Consider the following 19,719-nt stretch of genomic DNA (forward strand, 5'->3'; position numbering starts at 1 on the left):
GAGAGAGAGAAAGCGAAGATGCTGAGTGCAAAAAGTGCAAGCAACGCGAACAGACCCAAAATGTAATAAAATTGGATGTTTTGATTGGTCGCGACGAATGACGCTCAGTGGAAACTCAGCCTAAGGTCTACCATGGTATGGTATATGGTATCCTCATTCTTGTTTATAATTATAATGCGATAAACGTGTCAACGTGGGCGCGATACGTGACGTGTGAGAAATGTCAAGTGCCTGAACGCTGTAAAATAGTCGTCGAATCGTCAGTTTATTGACTTGCTGATAATAATGGATTTGCCGGTGAACGAGGAAAATCTGCAACAAATATTGGACAAGTTGTCTGAAGATGAGGTTCGAATGCAATCGCATATTAATCTTTAATAAACGTTTTACGTGCGGTACAAATCTCTACGAGTTAGATTTTATATTTCTGTGACATTTTCTTGATTCTCTGAAGATTCTCTGATATTTTCTCTAGATGTGTTGCACTGTTAAAGAAGTAGCTCTTATATATATCTATATATATATATGTATACATATATGTTGTGATTTCTCTTGCGAAAATTCTACTGTATATTTTATGGAAGGTAAATTTTGATAACAGGTTTCTATAAAGAAAAATCTGGACACGATCCTTGCCCGACGATGTCACGTGGAAGCAAAGCTGCAGAATATTGGCAAGGTACTGCCGAATGTTGTAGTGATACGGACAGAGGGAGAGAAGTTTTGCGACATGATCGCTCGTACCAATGAGTTAGCTGAGAATGTTAGCGCTAAAGTGAGGCAATTGGATCTAGCGAGAGTAAGTTATTACAGTCAAGATATCATTTCTAGATACATTATCGCATAATTTCCTAATTTCTTACTTTAAACGCCACAATTTTGTTTCACAGAGCAGAGTATGCGAGTGTCAAAGTAGAATAAATGATATACTAGACTTGCAATTATGTAGCGAAGGAGTGGCGACTGCGCTGCGCAATGAGGATTACGAGCAAGGTGCTGCGCACGTTCATCGTTATTTAGCAATGGACCAGCAGTTGCTGGAGAGAACAGCCAAAGATGTGTCGGGTGATCATACTAGTATTAGCAGTTCTCTGGTCACTTTGCAACAGGCCGCGATGGAATTGAGAGCAGTTGTCACGCATAAATTTGATGAGGCTGTGAAATCTGAAGATCTGGCATCCGTTGAAAGATTTTTCAAGATATTCCCATTGTTGGGGATGCACTTGGAGGGATTAAAGAAATTTTGCAGTTACTTGTGCACCAAAGTACGTATGATATTAATTGTATAAAATTATATTTGTCAAGTTCTGATGACTATCTGATCTTTCATTTTTTTATATTAGCTACATGAGACCGCACAGAAAAATCTACAAGCGACATTAGAGATTAAGAGTAACGACAAGAGAGCAGCTGTTATTTTTGCCGACACCATGACTCTCTTATTTGAAGGAATTGCACGTATCGTGGAAGTACATCAACCAATCATCGAGACTTATTATGGCCCTGGTCGACTGTTAATGACAATTTCGATTTTACAAAAGGAATGCGATAGGTAAGAATAGCACGTACAATAAATTGGATATTAAAACGCTACATATTAAAAAAAAATTGTTTTTATTACAAATAGACAGGTCAAGAAGATTGTTACAGTATTTACGAAACATAGATGTATATCCAAGAATGTACAAATGATAAATGAGTATTTGCGAAAACCGAGTCCTGAAAGGCTCGATCCTAAGGAGCTCGATCTCCTCTTGGGAGAAATAACTATAATGCATTCGAGGGCAGAACTTTATATTCGTTTCTTAAAGAGAAGGATTAAGGTACAAACTTTACTAATTATAAATCTTTCAATTTGTTACATTGACAATGTTGCTTGTTTTGCAGAATGATATAGAGATCAGTACCACAGACGAGGCGCAGCGTACAGAATTGCTTAACGAATTTGAAACGACAATAAACAACTCTGAATTGGCGCACGGCATGCAAGAGCTGCTTGGTGCCTATCTCGCATTAGAAAGATACTTTCTCGAGGAGAGTGTGAACAAGGCCCTAGGAATGGATGCACTAGATCCAGATCAGCAGACTTCCAGCATGGTTGACGATGTATTTTTCATAGTGCAGAAATGCGTACGGTACATATCGTCAGATTCACGCAGTCGTTTATGTTATGTGTATCGTTGAAAATCACAATGTAGTTTCCCTGCAGACGGGCTATGTCGAGTTGGAGTATAGACGGCGTTTGTGCTGTCGTCAATATGGCTTGCGGCATCTTGGAAGGCGAGTTTGCGAACAGATTAAGAAACAGATTGCGTCAGGGTTACCCAGCGGGCTACCTGGACCTGGCACAAGCGTACAGCGCTCTCCAGACAAGCATACAGCACGGTCGTCTGCAAACATCGGACACGGAATGCGCCCGTCTCACGTTCTTGGTACAGTTTTTAAAATCTATAGTTTTACATGTTATTCGTTACGTATTAATATATTATTAAACAGTTTTATTACATATCTATAATTATTATTTGCGTTCATTTGTTGTTTAGGCGTACCTAAACAACGCCGATGTGAGCACGGAGTATGTGGAAACGTTGTGCAAGAGTCTCGGCGCGGAGATAGATGCAACGTTCCCCAACATGCTGAAGAAGGATAGAGGCAAAATTGACAGCTGCTTATCCAGTCTCAAGGGAGTTATACTGATATTACGTGGCATCATCGATTGCGGCCTGGAACAGTTACGCGTCAGCGCCGTAAAGCCCAGAGTCACTCCGTGGCTTGATGCGTTTCTGTCTATAGATCATCATATCAATGAGGTATATTCCGTAGAGATAAATAGATTTTGTGTGTCTTTAAATATATAACGAATGATTTATATGCAGGACGAATTATTGAGATACGAGACGGATGAGCCATTTGTGCAGACATTAATCATGAACCTAGAGGGTCTACTTCAAGGATTCAAAGATAGCTTGACGACCTCCAATTACGACGCGCTTATCGGACTTCTGACCGCGGAAGTTACAGCCCGTTTAGAAAAAGTTGTCTTGAAATCGACCTTTAATCGGGTACGTGCGCTAAATTTACGCTATCCTCTTATAATCATTTATATCAGTAATTCTGTGTGGTGAATAGTTTCATCTAATTTCTCGCAGATAAATCTGCGCTCGTAAATCTAATTTAATTTTTTCGCATTTTTATTCGTAACGCAATGCTGATAAGTGAAATCTGCGCATTTCAGGCAGGGGGTCTGATATTGGACAAGGAAATAAGGTCGTTAGCCAGTTACTTAGCAGCTGCCACGTCTTGGTCGGTGAGAGACAAATTCGCGCGTTTAACGCAGATCGCCACCATTCTGAGTATAGAGAAGGTAGAGGAATTGGCCGACTACTGCGGCGCGGACGCGATAGCGTGGCGATTAACGCCGTCGGAAGTGCGGCGTATTGCGTCCCTTCGAATAGACTTCCGACCGGAAGACATCAAGAGACTGAAGCTATGACTTGTTGTCCCTTGAGTCACGCTACGATATGAAACGCCGTCGAACCATGTGCTTGCACAACTAGATCAAGTATTCGCATATATTACGTTTTATACTATATATGTACATAGAATGATTATATATAAAACATAATTTATTACAATATGCAGAAAACCTATGTGCTTATGTTGTCCAATCACCTTAGAATATCTTCACTTTAAGGGCATCCTAAAGTGAAGGCTGAACTTCCTCGACGTCGGTAATGTCAACATTTCTAATTCTGTTTTCTTGTCATATATCTATATCTGTCCTTGTCTAACGAGAGGCATCTGTCTTTGTTCGATTACTGCGCCATCTCTTGCCACACGCAATATTGCTTATCCTGTCAACCTGAATGTGCTTTTGCACATATAAAAGTTATATAAAGTAATATTTTTTTCTAGGTTTTCAATCTTAGATCTAATTGCACGATATTGTTCTTAAATGTTGTCCCTAGGTCATGCCGTTCTAATTTTGTGGATATTTATCGTGGAATTTTTGTACAAAGCAAATATTGTCGTTACGTATACCAAAAATTAACAAAAATATTAATTTTTTTTTGTTTTCGATATAAATTTGACCACCATGACCTAGATTTTGATGCGTACTTTAATTCTAGACAAAAATTTTGCATTTCTATAAAGTCAATTAAAAGATTAGTGCTAAGAAAAAAAGCCGGTATTACAGATGGCTTTAGGATCCCCTTAAAGCCCGTCTTCTTCCCGTTCAACGTTAATGTAGCAATTCGAATCTCTATAAAATTCAACTTTTTTATAGAAGAATTTTCAATATTTTTTTGTAGAAGATAGCAAAACTGCAAATTGCGTTAACAAAAAATATTGTTCTTTTTATTTTAAAGACACCGGGTACGTAGTCTACTATTGATCGCCGGTAATGCAGGTCTCGCGATGCCGATGTTTGCGATTTTGAAAAGCGGGCAGGACGAGCGCGCAACGCAGCGCGTTGCTCCGATTTTGACGAAACTGCGTGTTTTGCGTGGTTTTGCGATTGGCAACCCTGTTTCGAAGTGTTGCGCCGCCATTGCGCCATTATCCGTCCGCGGTTCTGCGCTACACATTCCGGATATTTTACCGAGAGCACGATGTCTTCAGCGAGCGGTGACGAGGCCGAGGTCGAGCTGGCCGAGCCAGGTAAAGAACGAAGCTCCGAGTAACGTGCTGATCACCCCTGATCGATCGTCGGGTCGTTGCCGAGGAACCGCGCGTCACCAAGGACGTGCCGCCCGGCGCGGCCGCCCAGCCCACGAGACCGCCATTTCGACGAGACGGCGTCTCGGCGCAGCTTGGAGTATTATACAAGTATTTCGTTATTTCTTTCAGTGAGACGCACCAGGTCGGGTCGGACTCGAAAGACAGCGGTTGTGAAGACAGCGGCCAAGAAATCGTCGGTGAAGAAGCTCCTCGCCCAGGCGACGCGCTCCCCGAGGAAGGTCCATGAGATCGAGGAGGTTGTTGAGGTAAGGGTCAGACCTTTCGAAACCGGTTGCATGGATTAACGTCATCGGCGACTGATACGATCTTTTCATCGATATCTGGCGATAAGACAAACGAAATAGCGAAGCGTCAGCTAGACCTTTTGTTTACTTTTCTTTAATGTAAATAATTGGAGTTGCAATCCAAAGAGGAGCAAATAATCCATCAATCAGATATATTTTGTTAGAACAACGACAGCATGAAATAATGTTCATACAACTCTAAAATATTGAATTGTAATAATATCCTTTATGTCATATAATGGTTGCTTTCCATTTGCATAAAACTCAGATAATTCTCACTTGTGACGTCATAACTCAGTTGAATGCACGTTCTTTTTGCATGCTGGCAAGTGAGCTTCAACTGAGTTTTTATCCACAATCGAGACCATGTGCTTTAATGAATCTAATAGACTCACATTAAAAGTGAGGCTATGAACCTGTATTATTATGCGATAGCTTTGTCACCAAAATAAGCAGGTAAATACAAAATGACATATTTTACCTGAGTATAAAATACTCATCTAACTGAGTAACTCAGATCACTCGAGTGTAAATGGAAAGCAACTAATGTATGTAAATGATAACGATATTTGCATAATTAGGAGATAATATGGAAACATTAGTTTTTAAGTAACTAAATGTAATTACAGGAAGAAACTACATCTACGTTGGAAGAAGGCATGATGGAAAGTATGCCCGAGAACGGAGTTCAACGTCTAGCGGACGTTATTGTCGAGCAGCGCAGCGAGGAAGACACTCCTATGTTGCACTTGGAATTGGAGGACTCTGAAGATGCTAATATACATGAAATAAATGTGAATCAAAAAGGCGAAGAAATAGAGCAGGATGAAGAAGACACGGTAAGTAATATCATTTTTTCTTTATGTTTAATCTAGGGAAATAGACCACTACTATTTTTTACCACTTTGTATCGCGTTGTATTTAAAACTCGGTTTATTTTTAGCGGCATTCCAATATAATTATGGAAGACAGTAGCATGGACAAGGTAGAGATGCTGGCTGAACGTGAGGACATTGAGATGGAAGGTCAGGATGTCAGCAATGACGATTCAAATCAGCAACGCGTGCTGATAGACTTTCAAGAAGTTATTAATGAAGACGGCAGTACGATGACACAGGAGATTCTAGAAGCGGAGGAGGTAGATTCAGAGGACATGTCCGCGCACACCGTTACCAGGATCCAGGTTATGGAAATTGACGAAGGCGAAGAAATGTCGCAGCAAGAAATGTCTGAGGATGTCGAGACACTGATGGGTAAGGTGGAAGAACCAGATATGGAAGAGTTGCAGAGTGATTCTCTGCCGCGTATAGAAATAACTGAAGCTGAAGCTGAAAACGAAGTCGTGCAGGAATACATAAATGACGAAGAAGAAGAAGACACAAAAAAGACCGAGCCTGATACGGAAGCTGTGTCAGAGGATGAATTACCGACCGAAGCCGCCGCCAAGGTCAGAAGCGTTAGTTTCGCATCTTTGATATACATAGTCAATATTCTCCCTGGATTCTGTATAATAATTAATTCGTAACTTGATACCATAAATAACTTTAAATGTACAGGAACCAGAGACCGAAGCAGTTTCCGACGAAGAGCTGCCGGTTGCTGCTCCAGCAGACCTAGGTGAAACCGAATCCGTGTCCGAAGATGAATTACCACCGGATAGTGACAAAAAGAAAAAGAGTGCGGCGAAGTTGAACAAAACACCGGAGAAGAAAACCAAAGCGGAAGCCGGAAGTAAGTGCATTTCTTACACTGTTCTATAAAATTTTACAGTCTAAAACTGACCTTCTTACATGTTCCTTGTACTTTTAGCCAAACGTAAATTGAACGCGGAAGGAGAATACGATCCCAGTTCTCCGACGTCTGAGAACAATGACGAGGCACCAGCAAAGAAGGTCGCCTTGTCGAGCGATGCGGAGGTGGGAGATAAGCAAGAGATCAAGCCAGCATCGCCGAAAAAGAAAACGTTGCCCGAACTAGAAAAATATTGGAAAGCCGTTAATGAAGATCCATCTGATTTCACTGGATGGACATATCTCTTACAATACGTGGATCAAGAAGTAAGTAAAAAATTCAAGTTTTTATACTTTACCTTAAAATTCAGTCTGTGTTAGTCATTCTTAATTATCCTTAATATTTAATTGAAAATATCAAATCAATTTAAGACATCATATTTGAGATGTACAGACATTTTTTTTAATGAGTTGGAAGTAATATTCCATTTTTTGTCGTTTTTGTTACAGAACGATGCGGAGGCTGCGCGCGAAGCTTACACCAAATTCTTGGAGCGTTATCCATATTGCTACGGTTACTGGAGAAAGTTCGCCGATTACGAGAAGAAGAAGGGCAACCCCGAAAATGTCCAAACGGTGAGTCCGATCGTATATTATGTTCGTTAGGCTATCTCTTATTATATGATATCATTATAATTAACGCAATCTAATGAAAATAGCTCGAGTTAGGAAGACGCGTGGGCAGTGTGCACGCACATAAATATGGTTTTCCCTTCCAACAGCATAGCACGTCTTGCGGCACCTATTCGACTTTCTTCGTTTACAAAATAGTTACTTATTTAATTAATATCCTGCGATATCTACAAAAATGCTATATTACATATTTTACTATCTTACCGATATATCGAATACATCAAGTACTCTATCGTACGATACGTAAGTCGAGCGAGATGGCTAGTTGTTTCCGAAGCGCCTTTATCGCGATAGAAAGAAAGAAAACTGTGTTATATTTACTGTAAGCATTTGTACACATAGCTTACTACAGAAAGTATTGTAAAACTTAAGCATAAGATATATGCGCTCTTACTTTATGTAAGTAAGATATGTCGGGTTGGGTGTTAAGTCAAAGTCAGAGACAAAGACTTAGGACACGTGCACGTGCCAGAGTGGGAGCAAGAAAGAGTGGCGGAAGACACTGTGGCGCCCAGATCGGAACACTCCCTGACTCTTAAGGTGAATGCACAATGCTCTGCAATCTCTGTGTTAATTAAATCTCTTTATTTACAGTAAGCGTACGATATGTGAGTATACGTTGCTAAAAAAAAAAAAAAAAAAGACCGTAATGCTTAACGAAAGCTAAAAGCAAAATAGGTATAAGATCTACCCGCCGATAAGCCCAACCCAGTTGTAAACTGTTCTAAATACGATCCACGAATCCGTTACCGCAGGTGTTCGACCAAGGTCTGAAAGCTATTTCGCTAAGCGTCGATCTCTGGCTCCATTACATCAACCACTGTAAAACCGTTTACGAAAAAGATGAAGAGAAGCTCCGTGAGCAGTACGAACGAGCCATACAAGCTTGCGGGCTTGAGTTCAGGTAACGAATCTAGAGTTTCTCTTTAATGAACCTATAGATCTTCTAGTTTTTATAGTATTTCTTTATATAGTGTTGCTCCTATATGTACTTGTCGACAGAAAAGTGATTTAATAAAGTCAATTTATTTCTTTAGTACTTTAACTGTTAATATATAACATAGCTGATTAGTATGCTGATAAAGATTTACTTTGATAAACAATTAGCGTGGATTGAACAAATATAATATAATAATACAATAATATAACGTAAAACAATTTAATGTAAAACAGATCAGATCGTCTCTGGGAGAGCTACATAAAGTGGGAGTCAGAAGCAAAACGCTTAAGCAGGGTGACAGCACTGTACGATCGTTTACTGTCGACACCTACTCTTGGTTACACCTCCCACTTCGAAGCCTTCCAAGAATTCGTATCATCCAACTTGCCGAATCGTATCCTAAGTGTGGACGACTTCCTCGAGCTACGCGCCGAAGTAAAGGCCCTACTCAAATCAGACGACGCCACCGCGGCATCCGCGGCTGATGACGCACCGCCCGGTGAAGAACCGCCACCCCACGAGGTACCACCCACTGACGAGGAGACCCGTGCCATCCGTGAGAAGATCATTAGCAGCAGGCGTAAAATGCACAAAGCAAACGTCAATGCGGTGGCAGCGAGATGGTCGTATGAGGAAGGGGTACATGACATTTGATTATAATTATATATGTTCATTATGATCACGCTTTAAATTATTATTAGCAAAAATGAGACTTCTTAATTTCAATGCGTTGAAATGTTTCACTGCTGTAAATGAAAAAAAAGTTCTCACTCATTTCGATCCCTCACCGTAGCTCTACCTAATCGCGCAGTAAATGTGGATTCGTTGTAGTACAGAAGTCAATCTTTTACAATGTTTTATGTTGTAAGTAGAAAAGTATATTCTAAATTAAAAGATTTGGATGCATTAATCTCACATTGAAACAAAATTCAAATTAGTTTACAGTCTAGAGCAAATTGGTCTAACTGTATGATGTATAATTAACAGATAAAGAGACCATATTTCCATGTAAAACCATTGGAACGGTGTCAGTTGAAAAACTGGAAGGAGTACCTAGATTTCGAGATTGAACAAAAGGATCAGAATCGAATAATCATTTTATTCGAGAGGTGTCTTATAGCTTGTGCACTTTATGATGAATTTTGGATGCGAGTAAGTAAATGTGTCAATCTTAATATATTATTACTACATAGAAGCTGATTCTCTCTTGTCACTACTTCAAACATAATTAAAAATCACCTATGTATCACATTTTATTTTGAATAATATTTATAAAATATCTAATAATTTTTTATATTATATTACAATTCGATAAGTGTATAATTAAAAATCATGTGGTATAATATAAGTATTTTTGTTTTTTTATTTGCGTAGTTTGTGCGTTATTTGGAATCGCTGAAGGGAGATAACACAGAAAAGATCCGCGATGTATATTCGAGGGCTTGTATGGTACATCATCCAAAAAAACCAAACTTGCATTTGCAATGGGCTATCTTTGAGGAGGGTCAGGATAACTTTGAGAAAGCTGCCGCCATATTAGAGAATATTGATAACGTATTGCCAAATATGCTACAAGTAGCATATCGACGAATAAACTTAGAACGCCGCCGTGGAGACTTGGAGAAGGCGTGTACCTTATATGAGAATTACATTAGTAATAGCAAGAACAGGACGATCGCTAATAATATTGCTGTAAAATACGCGCGATTCCTGTGTAAAGTCAAGGATGATGTTGAGCGGGCAATTAAAGTATTGATGAAGGTACGTTTAAATACAAAATTAATTTCGATCTCGACTACGTATTATGACGATTTGTGTTCGGTGAAATTAATACGTGCATTACATTTTTTTATATAGGCCACAGATAAAGATAAAGACAATCCCAGGCTGTACCTGCAATTAATAGATTTGGCAATGCAACGAACGCCAGTTGACACTCAAGAAATAGTAGGCTACATGGACATGTTCATAGAAAGAGAACACGCAGATCTTGAGCAGAGAGTGCTTTTTGCGCAACGTAAAGTAGAATTCCTGGAAGACTTCAGCCCCGACATCCGGCAAGTGTTGAAGGCTCACGAACAATTCCAGAAATGCATCAAGCAAGCGAAAGAGAGGAAAAAGACGAAGGGTGACGACAACAAAACGTAAGTATTTATAAAAAATCTAAAATGAAGATAATTAGTTTTACAAAGTAACATTAAGTGATTTTAACGTTGTATTGTCTTACATATTAAATATAATTAAAATATTTTAATAGAACATACAAGTTCAACAAACGCGTTGGTTAATATGTGAAACAAATATTGCTAAATATAATTAATATATAGTTTCTATCTAATTGAAATGGACAAATATATCATTTATTTATGTTTATGGAGCTTATAGACATATATTGAAATTGCTTGCGGTAGAAAATTATCTTATAATGCCGTGTATGATGTCGTTACAGCGATTCTTCGCCTCCGAAGAAGAAAGCCGATCAATCAAATGTGCCACCATCACCGTCCGTGGGCTCGCAGTCTTCATACCAGTACAGCAGCGGTCCAAGCGGGCCTTATCAGTCGCCACAGCAGTTTCAGGGCGGGCAGTACGGCGGTCAGGGTGGTTATCAACAAGGTTACCAACAATACCCACCTCCATCAGATCCCAATTATGCTAACTACCAAAATTGGCAGTATGGACAAGGCGGCCCACAGGCTTACGGACCTTATAATCAGTGGGGATCTTACAATTATTATTAATATCGGTCACATAATCGCCTCTAAGACTATCATACCATTAAATGTGTCCTACTGTACATTCTCTAGCGTTTTATTCTACCGATTTCGAAGCAGACGAAAGAATTATTAATTGTTTAAGCATCTTGGTATCTTGACATGTGAGAGCTTATATGCCAAGCGTTTCTCTCTATATATAAATCAGCAATTGATACCTTGCATGGATATTTACTGTATGTATTGAATAAACTGTATATCATTAACACAGAACTTTACTTCTGGCACTCGTTTATATTGCTATTTTATGTTGCACTAAAAAAATATTAATAATCGACTAATAATTCTATTGCAGTTTTTATTTTAGAAACGATTCAAATCATACTTACTGGAATATTTTATATCAGGAAAAATATATTTAAAAAATGCCAGCTAAAGGTATAAAATAATTCACTGAGAAAATGAATGAGTAAAATTCCTGCTACTGGTGTACAGTTTTCCTAGAATCCTTTCTCTTTGTGTGTTCACATAACTTCAAAGCGTTGCGGCTTTATAGCATTAAATGTGCAGAAATGGATTTCACAGATTACATCCATAATTCTTAATAAATTATAGATTTCGAAATTATTGCATAATGTCAACGAAGTTACATGAAGTTTAAGAAATGTGCTGTGTTACGACACACTACATCATGTTGGATATATTATGATATATAGCAGATCCAAATTTGTATGTCATTGTCGATTTATATAAATCGACAGACTTACTTACTTTTCTCGAAGAAATCGTGATCGTCGCATATTGTAATCCTTTATATTCCTTGTTAAATTTGTTCGCTCCATTTTGGAATTACTTTTTTAAACAAGTTCTGTTCAGCAAAGGATATTAAAAAATGTCCTTCGTTAATGTTGAAATAAGTATTCTGTATTGCTTCGAACCTATGATTTCTTTTTATTGAAGATTTGTTGAAGATTTGACACGTAGAATATACGATTACATTTCGATGATATTCGGTAAGTATCGCAATGCGATTTAATGAAAAATTCAATATAAAAATAAATGATTTTTGATTATTTGAAACAATAAAATAACAATTGCTTTTATAAGTTTACGATTATTCCGCTGTTGAGTATTTCTCTCTCTCTCTCTCTCTTTTCTAATATATACCAGTATACAACTTATAATTAAAATTAGACTTACAATTAAAACTGTGAAATTAAATAACTTTCATCATTCCTGTTTCATATAAATTTTGCAATTCAACATAGTTACGTCAAGAGAACAAAATTTTATTAATTTTTATTAATTTGTTATTGTTAGATACGTTTCTCAATATGTTCAACATACATATTATTATAAGGATTTTAACGACATCAATTTAGGTTTTGAATATATTTACCTATGTTAAAAATTCCAGGTATATTAAATTGACATGGTTTCGCATAGTTATCTTTATTGCGTTCAATAAAAATCGAACTCCTATTTATTTCCTTGTTTTGTTTACTTTCTTATAAATTATTTTTTTCGCTCTTTGTTCAAGTTAATAAATTGCATATAAAACTACTCTTCAGGACCTACGTAAAGTCAGAAATTCGTTGTAAAACTTTTTAAAAAATGCTGACGGTCTACAACAAACTTAAAAACTGTAAAATATAAAAGCGTCTCGGAGCGGGAGGGTTACACTTTCACTTTTTACTTACTGATTTTTACACACGCAATTAAAATTTAGCGAAGTTAACATTTAACATCGTCTATTGCTGTAGTTTCAACATCATTGCACATTTTAACACACTTTAAATATTTATGTACTATCTATATTATTTTATAAAGAGATTTGCGAAATATTAGCGAATTACTATATATAATGTAGTTTTGAACTTTTCAACAAACTCATAGGATTGTCGTAAACGATTACATCGTTTTTATCCCGGTATAGATATGCAAAGAATTAAACTTAGCTTCGATCAGCACAATATATACTTGGTTGGCTCCAGATGATTCATACGTTTGCCAGATACTTGCACAATTAAACTGAATATCATATCGAGTGGATACTATAATACATAGTGTAGATTGATAATGAGGTCACGTTCGTCAAATATGTGGCAAACGAATGGATTTAGTTTTAAAAATCGACATTAATTAGTAGAAAAGGATATCTCTATATGCATGTATAGTGTATAACTTCGTTCAGAACGATTATAAGTTAATTGTCATGAAAAACTTATTTACGTAGTCGGCATTAAATAACCACGGCGCTCGAGGCCATCTTGTTAAGTCCGCAAGTACCATCCCCGCGGTAAACTCTATAGTATCCCTGTTCACCCCAAGATTTTCCCCAGCTGTTCTTGACGATCCAATACGGTAGCTTTCTGCGGAAAAGCGGATAGCCTGAAAAGAGAATATTGAATGTAATATCGTTTCTATTATCGCGCTGAATAATCGTAACGCTATTTGTAAAGAGATATAAGTTTAAAATGTAGCACGTCTTAAAAAGAATGTTGATCCTTACAATTAGTGAAATACGTATTCTTGATTATTGGATTATATGTGTACTTATTAACAGTAGGTATAAAAATATAAGATTAAGTTGTAAAACCATAATCATCGAGAGCGATGATTAAAATTAATTTCTCTGAATCTTTGTGGAAAAGAAAATACAACGTAAGTTCTGCTTTCTTTTGCCGTGTTTTTCCTATTTATATATACTTTTCAATGTTCAAAATTATTTCAGCGTGATACGTACTGCTTGTGCCATATCCGACGATCAGCACGCCGTGATCCAGACTATTGGGATTGCACAGGAATTTGAAGGGATGCGAGACGCCGCCGACGTAGAACTGCATGGCGTTAGCGTTAATGCCGATGGAGATTGGACCATTTTCCACCAGCCATTGCGCCATTTGCGTCTCGTTCGACGTAACGTTGACAGCGGAGTTCAACTGTACCTTGGCCAGATTGCTCTTGAAATGGCACTTCTCGTCCTCCGCCTCGTACGGATAGTCGGACTCCAGCTCGAGACCGCCCAGTTTCTCAATGGCCCTGTACGCGTTGTCCGGCAAGCCGCCGCCACAGCCGTCGTCGAGATCGTCACAGTCCACCAGCTCCTGCTCGGACAGCGACAGCAGCTGACCGTGCTTGATCGCGTATTGGCCCTCGACGTTGCCCGTCACTGAGAAAGCCCAGCACGAACCGCAGCCGCCCTGATCCTTCACCGGAGTCACGACGCCCTTCTTTCGCCAGTCGAAGCTGGGTGGTACAGCGACGTCCGGGATCTCGGCTTTACGCAGAGGAATCTCGTTCTCCGATCGCAGGTCCGGTCGCAGACCGAGATAACGCTTTCGGAACTCCTCGCGCGACATGTCGGCGAACATGTTTATGCCGTAGCGACCGGTTCCCTGCTCGGTCTCCTGTAGCAGGTCTATGATATGGAGATTCTCGCGGAATATCTGAAGTCGCGAATTTCTCTCCTCCGGCGTGGAATACGCCCGATTGTAGGTTTCCGCGAATTTGTTGAACAGACGCTCGATCCTCATTTCTTCTACGATCTGCATCATATTCTTGTTGTAATTAGCGCCGCGCAGGGACCGTTTCCTCCTCTTACTTTCTGACGGGGGACATTCCACCGTTATTTCGGGCGAATCCTGATCGATCCACGGTCGCGACCACACCTTTATCAGACACTCTTTTACGTCGCTTCCTGCCTGCAACTGGCAGTTGTCCTTGGTGCCCTTTGGGCAATCGCTAGTGCCCAGCTTGGCTTTGATCCTGTAAAGTTTACCGGCGACCACTTGGACGCTCGCCTCGATGATCTCCACTATGAGCGGCTCGTTCGCACTGTCCGATTCCGCAGAAATTTTGCGCAGCGCTTTATCAGCGTACAATTTGATCTCAGGATCGTCTATGGGCGTTGTCGCGGGAGCACCGACCAAGCGCTGCGATCGTTTCTGCCTATTATTAACGTCCTCTTTATTGTTCACCTTTTCGAGCTTGAAATCCTCCACCTTCTTTCGCTGAAATTTCTCTTCTTTGACTTCTTTCATAGCTCCAGCTGTGTCAGCTGTAGCATCTTCCATCTTGATAGGCAGATCAAAGCCTTCCAAGAATTCTCTGAACTCCTTCGCCTTATCCGTAAAGCCTGAAATCTTCTCGTCGTCCTGACTCTTGTTCAACATTACCTTTACGACCGCGGATTCCGTCACCTCCGCTTCCTCGGGCTCCTTCGAGGGCATCGATGGCGCGTGGGTGTAATTGTCCAACATTTCCTTCAAGCTTTCATAGACGTCGGCCATCTCGGTGCCAGACGGTTTTCCTTCATCATACTTGACCGTCACCAAGGATTCGCTCTCCAAATTTGACACTCTTTGCGGCTTGGCGCTAGACGCGTTTTCGGGATCCGTACAATTGTTCTTAGTAATTCTGAGAGACGTCTGTTGCCACGGTCGTTGCTCGAACGTGACCAGGCACAACCTGGTCGGAACGGTCGTTCGCAGCTGACATTCCTGCTCTTGCTCCAGGGCATTCTTCAGACATTCGGACTCGCCTATCAGCAGCAGCAACTGGTACTCTATCACGTTAGACGAGACCGGTACCGAGCGGGTGACCCTCACAATGCTCATTAACTTGTGCTTGTAATCGCTCGCGGTCTGCTCGTCCATCGATCTCAACGCTTGCTCGCCGAAGGAGAGGAGACCCGGCAGATTCGGATTCAGTTCGTACGGACAACCTGGACAGTAGTTGCCGGAAGCGCGCATGGCGATGAACGGTCTGACGTTCTCGTCGCCGGTCTCCTGGACCTCATGATCCAATTCCACGCTTCGATTGTTGTTCACCTGTTCGGCCAAGTTCTCCTGAGTGACCTGAGATTCCTCCTGCTCCTGATAACTCTGCTGCTCCTGCGACATGTCATTTTGCGCATCGGCTGGATAGAAATACATGCATTGAATGGAATCATTCAGCGTCTCTATGTCGCCGCGCTCGTCTTGCTTTACGTCGATAGTACAGGCCTCTCTGGGACAAGACTCCGTTCCGCATATTGGACTCAGGTCATACGTGAATTTGTATACTTTGTAAGGCGGCTCCTCCTGCAATAATAATAACGGAGTTATTTATACGAGGAATTAAAGGCAAATCGTCTTACGGTTAATCAGGCTTATTTGATATAATCGTTATCGATCGAAACAATAAGCCTCGTTTATAATTCCAGCCATTGCAGCGATTATTTCGCTGTTGCGAAATGTGAAACTGGATAATATTTATGCTTAAAAACAGAAATCTGCTGCGCAGTAACATCTCCCACGTTCCATTCAGCCGAGTACAGCTTGGCCTGAGTACCAACTTGGCCCGATAACCCAGAACGTTATTATCTCGGTTTATCATTGCCGAACACACGCACAGAAATATATACCACCTTGACACGCATTAGTACAGTACATTACAGTTTACAATGTTGATACGTCGTGCGATTAAAAATAAAATTAAATGTTATCTTATCCACGTTTTTTGAAGAAAGTTTCATGTAAACAACACCCTGAAGAAGGAGATAAAACGGTAGGTATACAAGAATCCAAAACAGTTACATTTTGATTTAACTTTAACTAAAACAAACTTTTTCACTTCTGACTAATAACTACGAAATTGTTACCAATTATTTACCAATTATCTACATCAACTGAATGTCACGCACAACACTGCAGCACTCTTGGAAGAATCCGGCAAATAACATCTTTATCTTTAGGATCTCAGAAACAGCGTCGTGATTGTTAAAGAAAACATTCATCAAACGTGTCTTTCCAGGAAAACGAATAAAAAGAATCATTGCAATCATGCAATCACCTGACGCCCTTGATACCTCTAGCTGTTTATATTTCTCGTGCCGTGAAAAAAGATTATCTATAAATAGAATCCAGCATTCTATACGTACAACTCATTCTTTATTGCAGTAAGAGACAAAAGGGGAACCTTTATACTTTTAGAATCTTATTAGATTTCTTCATAACGTTGCTCAAAATATTGTCAAATAATTATTTTTAAGGAAAACAAATTTATGCAATTATGGTCTTTCATATTAATGATAGCATAAGCAAATATCTTGGTCAATGTATATCGCCCGTGATATTTACAATTTAATTTTCACAGCATTGATAATAACAATTAAGCAATTTAACTTAATTTACAATTTAATTCTCGTCACATCAACAAAAGCAAACAATGGCAAACAAAGGATAATCTGACTCAGTATTTTTATTATAGGTAGAAATCTCGTCTTCACTCTCTCCACCGATAAAATTATCCTTTATCCCTCGACGCTACGTGCAGCTTTTGCGACGCATATCTGCAAAGTCATTTTCGCTGCTAATAAACAAAGAGGGATTGGCTCATCGACTGTGGCAAGCCACAGTAGCCACACGGCTGCGTCGAAAATAAAAACAAATGCGCTGCGAGGGACGCGCAATCGGAATTTCCTCGATTTCCCCGTGGAAGTTCCGCGACGTCGCATGTCGCGCGGACTCACCAATTCCTGCGCGTTTATCAGATTGCCGTGCGCGTACAGGTGATGCGTCGGCGAGTGGTCGTTCAGGGCCCTCCACGCCTTCTCCAACAGCCGCGAGGACACTCGGCTCAGGGGGATGTTCACCGGGTTCGAGCGCACCGCCTGGGCGAGTAGGCAGGCGAGATAAAGGAGCGCGAGGTAACCCGCGCGGCTTCGTTCTGCCATTTTGCGAGGACGCGCGTCGTCGCGAGCTCGGACTCTCAGTTCCGGATCGACCGCGCTTATACCCTTCGAATGACGGATCGAGACTGTCCAAGCGATACTGTCACACTGTCACCGACGGTTCACGGACTGTCAGCGATGACAGCGACTGACTGGCGCGCGGCGCCGTCAATTCCACGAGTCTGTCCCTCTCACTCCTCTCAGCTGTGCGAGATTACCCTTCCAACTTCCAAGTTGACTTCCAAGCGCTCGGAACTCGGAAGGAGACGGAAGGAGACGGACGATCGAGCCCAGTGGGGAGAAAGAGAGAAAGGGGGAGAGAAGGAGGTGCAGAAGGTGTACCTGACTGGAGCAGATTTTTTTCTGCGTTGTATTTGTATATATAACAACGATGACAGAGTGGTTAGAATAAATCTGTTTGCTTCAACTGCATGTTCTTGCGTCATCTATTGCATACAAATGTGTTTTAAAGAGATGAAAGTGAGAAAAGAACGCAATGTGTATCCTCTTTTTTTCCTTCTTCCTTACCAAACCAATTTTCCATGCAGAAAAAAAGACGAGATGAAGCAAATATAATTAGAATAGTTAAGACGATACAAATGTGAATTGCTCTAGTTGCGCTTTTTTTTAATTTTTGTAAGGTTTTTTAAAGTAAAACTAATAGTTAAATCATATGTATATCCTTCTTTAATTTGAAGGAAAAACAAAGACACATATATGATTTAACTATTAGTTAGTTTACCAACAGGTTGAAACAACCGGCCCTTAAAGTATTAAAAAAAATCTAAAAAAATTCATGAAACTCTGTCTACATTGTAGTTGACGATTTTAGTCATTTTGATAAACATCGTTTATTTAATATCTTCTAACAGGCTTGCAATAATAAGTTTTACAGTTACGAGCAAAATATATTTCACTTTGGCTCGGACGCGCAGACCCGCCCCAGCGGTTTCTTTAAGAATAGTCAACGAAGTAAAGAGATTAAAAAAGTGACATGTGTGTAACATATGTATTCGCGCTAAGTCGCCAATACCAGTCGTACGTCACGCGCAAGGTAAACGAGAACGTGCATTTAGCCAATTTTAAGCCGGATTCAACGCAATCAGACAATTGACGAACGCGCACAATGCAAGGAAAACTCAGCGGATTTAAAACCGGATTTAATTGTGTTTGCATATCTACAACTCGGCGGATTTCCCGTGTTTAATTTCTATGCAAACACGCCGTGATTAAAATCATATTTGCTCAAAAATTAACATATTCTGTCTCGATCATCCGTATACGTTTTACGAATAAAGTTTTTATCACTGCTCTTTGATTAATAATGCCCTGTAGTGTAATAAAAGCTCTTGCTGCAATAAATTCTCTGTAAACGAAAGTAAATGCCTCGGGGGAAAGCGTAACATTAATTTCATTTTCCTTTTCTTTCCCGCAAGTAAGTCAAGTAACACTCGATTGTCACGACAAGGGATTGAGATGATATCATTTTGATTGAGATTTCATCTTTTTACGTCAATTTTGCACGACTATGACGATTGCGTGTTAATTGGATTTTTCTATGAAATACAAGCGCATATTTCATGCCGCATATAGAGGTATCATATTTTCTATGCAGCAAAATACATTATCGCGTCTGTAGCCTCGTGCGAAAACGAACGGCGTGAGAAGACAAGAGTTCTTATATAGCGTGCGCTCTGCTAAAAATAATGATTCGTCGTTTCTCAATGACACGTGTCGTCAATCCGCGTGACGCGTTGAATATAATAGAATAATATCTGGAATCTGGAGTGTGTCATGTCGAAAACATGAGGGAGTAGCATAATACGAGAGAACAAAACGGTGTCGATGGCAGATATATCTGCCGCGCGCTAATTGTTTATCTCGTTATCAACAATTATTT

At 39.9% G+C, this 19,719-nt stretch overlaps 3 protein-coding genes across 4 annotated transcripts; 2 read left to right on the forward strand and 1 right to left on the reverse strand.

Annotated features, from left to right (window-relative positions):
* The first annotated feature begins 186 nt into the window (after window positions 1-186).
* On the forward strand, window positions 187-3,635 carry LOC112467171 (conserved oligomeric Golgi complex subunit 4). The gene is made up of 10 exons (XM_025035656.1): window positions 187-348; window positions 602-799; window positions 891-1,265; window positions 1,344-1,552; window positions 1,628-1,823; window positions 1,888-2,135; window positions 2,210-2,432; window positions 2,544-2,810; window positions 2,877-3,062; window positions 3,236-3,635. The coding sequence occupies exons 1-10, from the start codon at window positions 286-288 to the stop codon at window positions 3,491-3,493; spliced, it is 2,223 nt and encodes a 740-aa protein (XP_024891424.1). The 5' UTR covers window positions 187-285; the 3' UTR covers window positions 3,494-3,635.
* Window positions 3,636-4,532: 897 nt separating this feature from the next.
* On the forward strand, window positions 4,533-12,207 carry LOC112467091 (pre-mRNA-processing factor 39-like). 2 transcript variants are annotated; one of them, XM_025035558.1, is made up of 13 exons: window positions 4,533-4,662; window positions 4,852-4,988; window positions 5,657-5,866; window positions 5,971-6,483; window positions 6,584-6,758; window positions 6,837-7,084; window positions 7,268-7,393; window positions 8,206-8,354; window positions 8,624-9,029; window positions 9,378-9,542; window positions 9,765-10,151; window positions 10,248-10,534; window positions 10,840-12,207. In XM_025035558.1, exons 1-13 carry the CDS (start codon window positions 4,614-4,616, stop codon window positions 11,129-11,131), a joined length of 3,144 nt encoding a protein of 1,047 aa, XP_024891326.1. In that variant the 5' UTR covers window positions 4,533-4,613; the 3' UTR covers window positions 11,132-12,207. The 2 variants fall into 2 exon arrangements, with proteins under 2 accessions (XP_024891326.1, XP_024891331.1); XM_025035563.1 differs by having other exon boundaries at window positions 5,971-6,474.
* Window positions 12,208-12,540: 333 nt separating this feature from the next.
* Window positions 12,541-18,051, reverse strand: LOC112467104. The gene is made up of 3 exons (XM_025035576.1): window positions 17,619-18,051; window positions 13,851-16,188; window positions 12,541-13,495 (listed from the first exon to the last, which is right to left on the reverse strand). The coding sequence occupies exons 1-3, from the start codon at window positions 17,820-17,822 to the stop codon at window positions 13,347-13,349; spliced, it is 2,691 nt and encodes an 896-aa protein (XP_024891344.1). The 5' UTR covers window positions 17,823-18,051; the 3' UTR covers window positions 12,541-13,346.
* Window positions 18,052-19,719: the final 1,668 nt, after the last annotated feature.

The sequence above is a fragment of the Temnothorax curvispinosus genome, unplaced genomic scaffold (assembly GCF_003070985.1).
Source record: "Temnothorax curvispinosus isolate PA1 unplaced genomic scaffold, ASM307098v1 QBEX01001640.1, whole genome shotgun sequence".
NCBI lineage: Eukaryota > Metazoa > Arthropoda > Insecta > Hymenoptera > Formicidae > Temnothorax > Temnothorax curvispinosus.

Bases quoted from the DNA above. Each gene is read 5' to 3' on its own strand.
- LOC112467171 (XM_025035656.1), top strand. From the start codon at position 286: ATGGATTTGCCGGTGAACGAGGAAAATCTGCAACAAATATTGGACAAG. The intron at 800-890 runs GTAAGTTATTAC...TTTGTTTCACAG, and splicing joins GGCAATTGGATCTAGCGAGA to AGCAGAGTATGCGAGTGTCA. The intron at 1,266-1,343 runs GTACGTATGATA...TTTTTATATTAG, and splicing joins GCAGTTACTTGTGCACCAAA to CTACATGAGACCGCACAGAA.
- LOC112467091 (XM_025035558.1), top strand. From the start codon at position 4,614: ATGTCTTCAGCGAGCGGTGACGAGGCCGAGGTCGAGCTGGCCGAGCCA. The intron at 8,355-8,623 runs GTAACGAATCTA...AATGTAAAACAG, and splicing joins GCTTGCGGGCTTGAGTTCAG to ATCAGATCGTCTCTGGGAGA. The intron at 9,543-9,764 runs GTAAGTAAATGT...TTATTTGCGTAG, and splicing joins ATGATGAATTTTGGATGCGA to TTTGTGCGTTATTTGGAATC.
- LOC112467104 (XM_025035576.1), bottom strand. From the start codon at position 17,822: ATGGCAGAACGAAGCCGCGCGGGTTACCTCGCGCTCCTTTATCTCGCC. The intron at 16,189-17,618 runs GTGAGTCCGCGC...TTATTATTGCAG, and splicing joins TGATAAACGCGCAGGAATTG to GAGGAGCCGCCTTACAAAGT. The intron at 13,496-13,850 runs GTACGTATCACG...TTCTCTTTTCAG, and splicing joins CGTCGGATATGGCACAAGCA to GCTATCCGCTTTTCCGCAGA.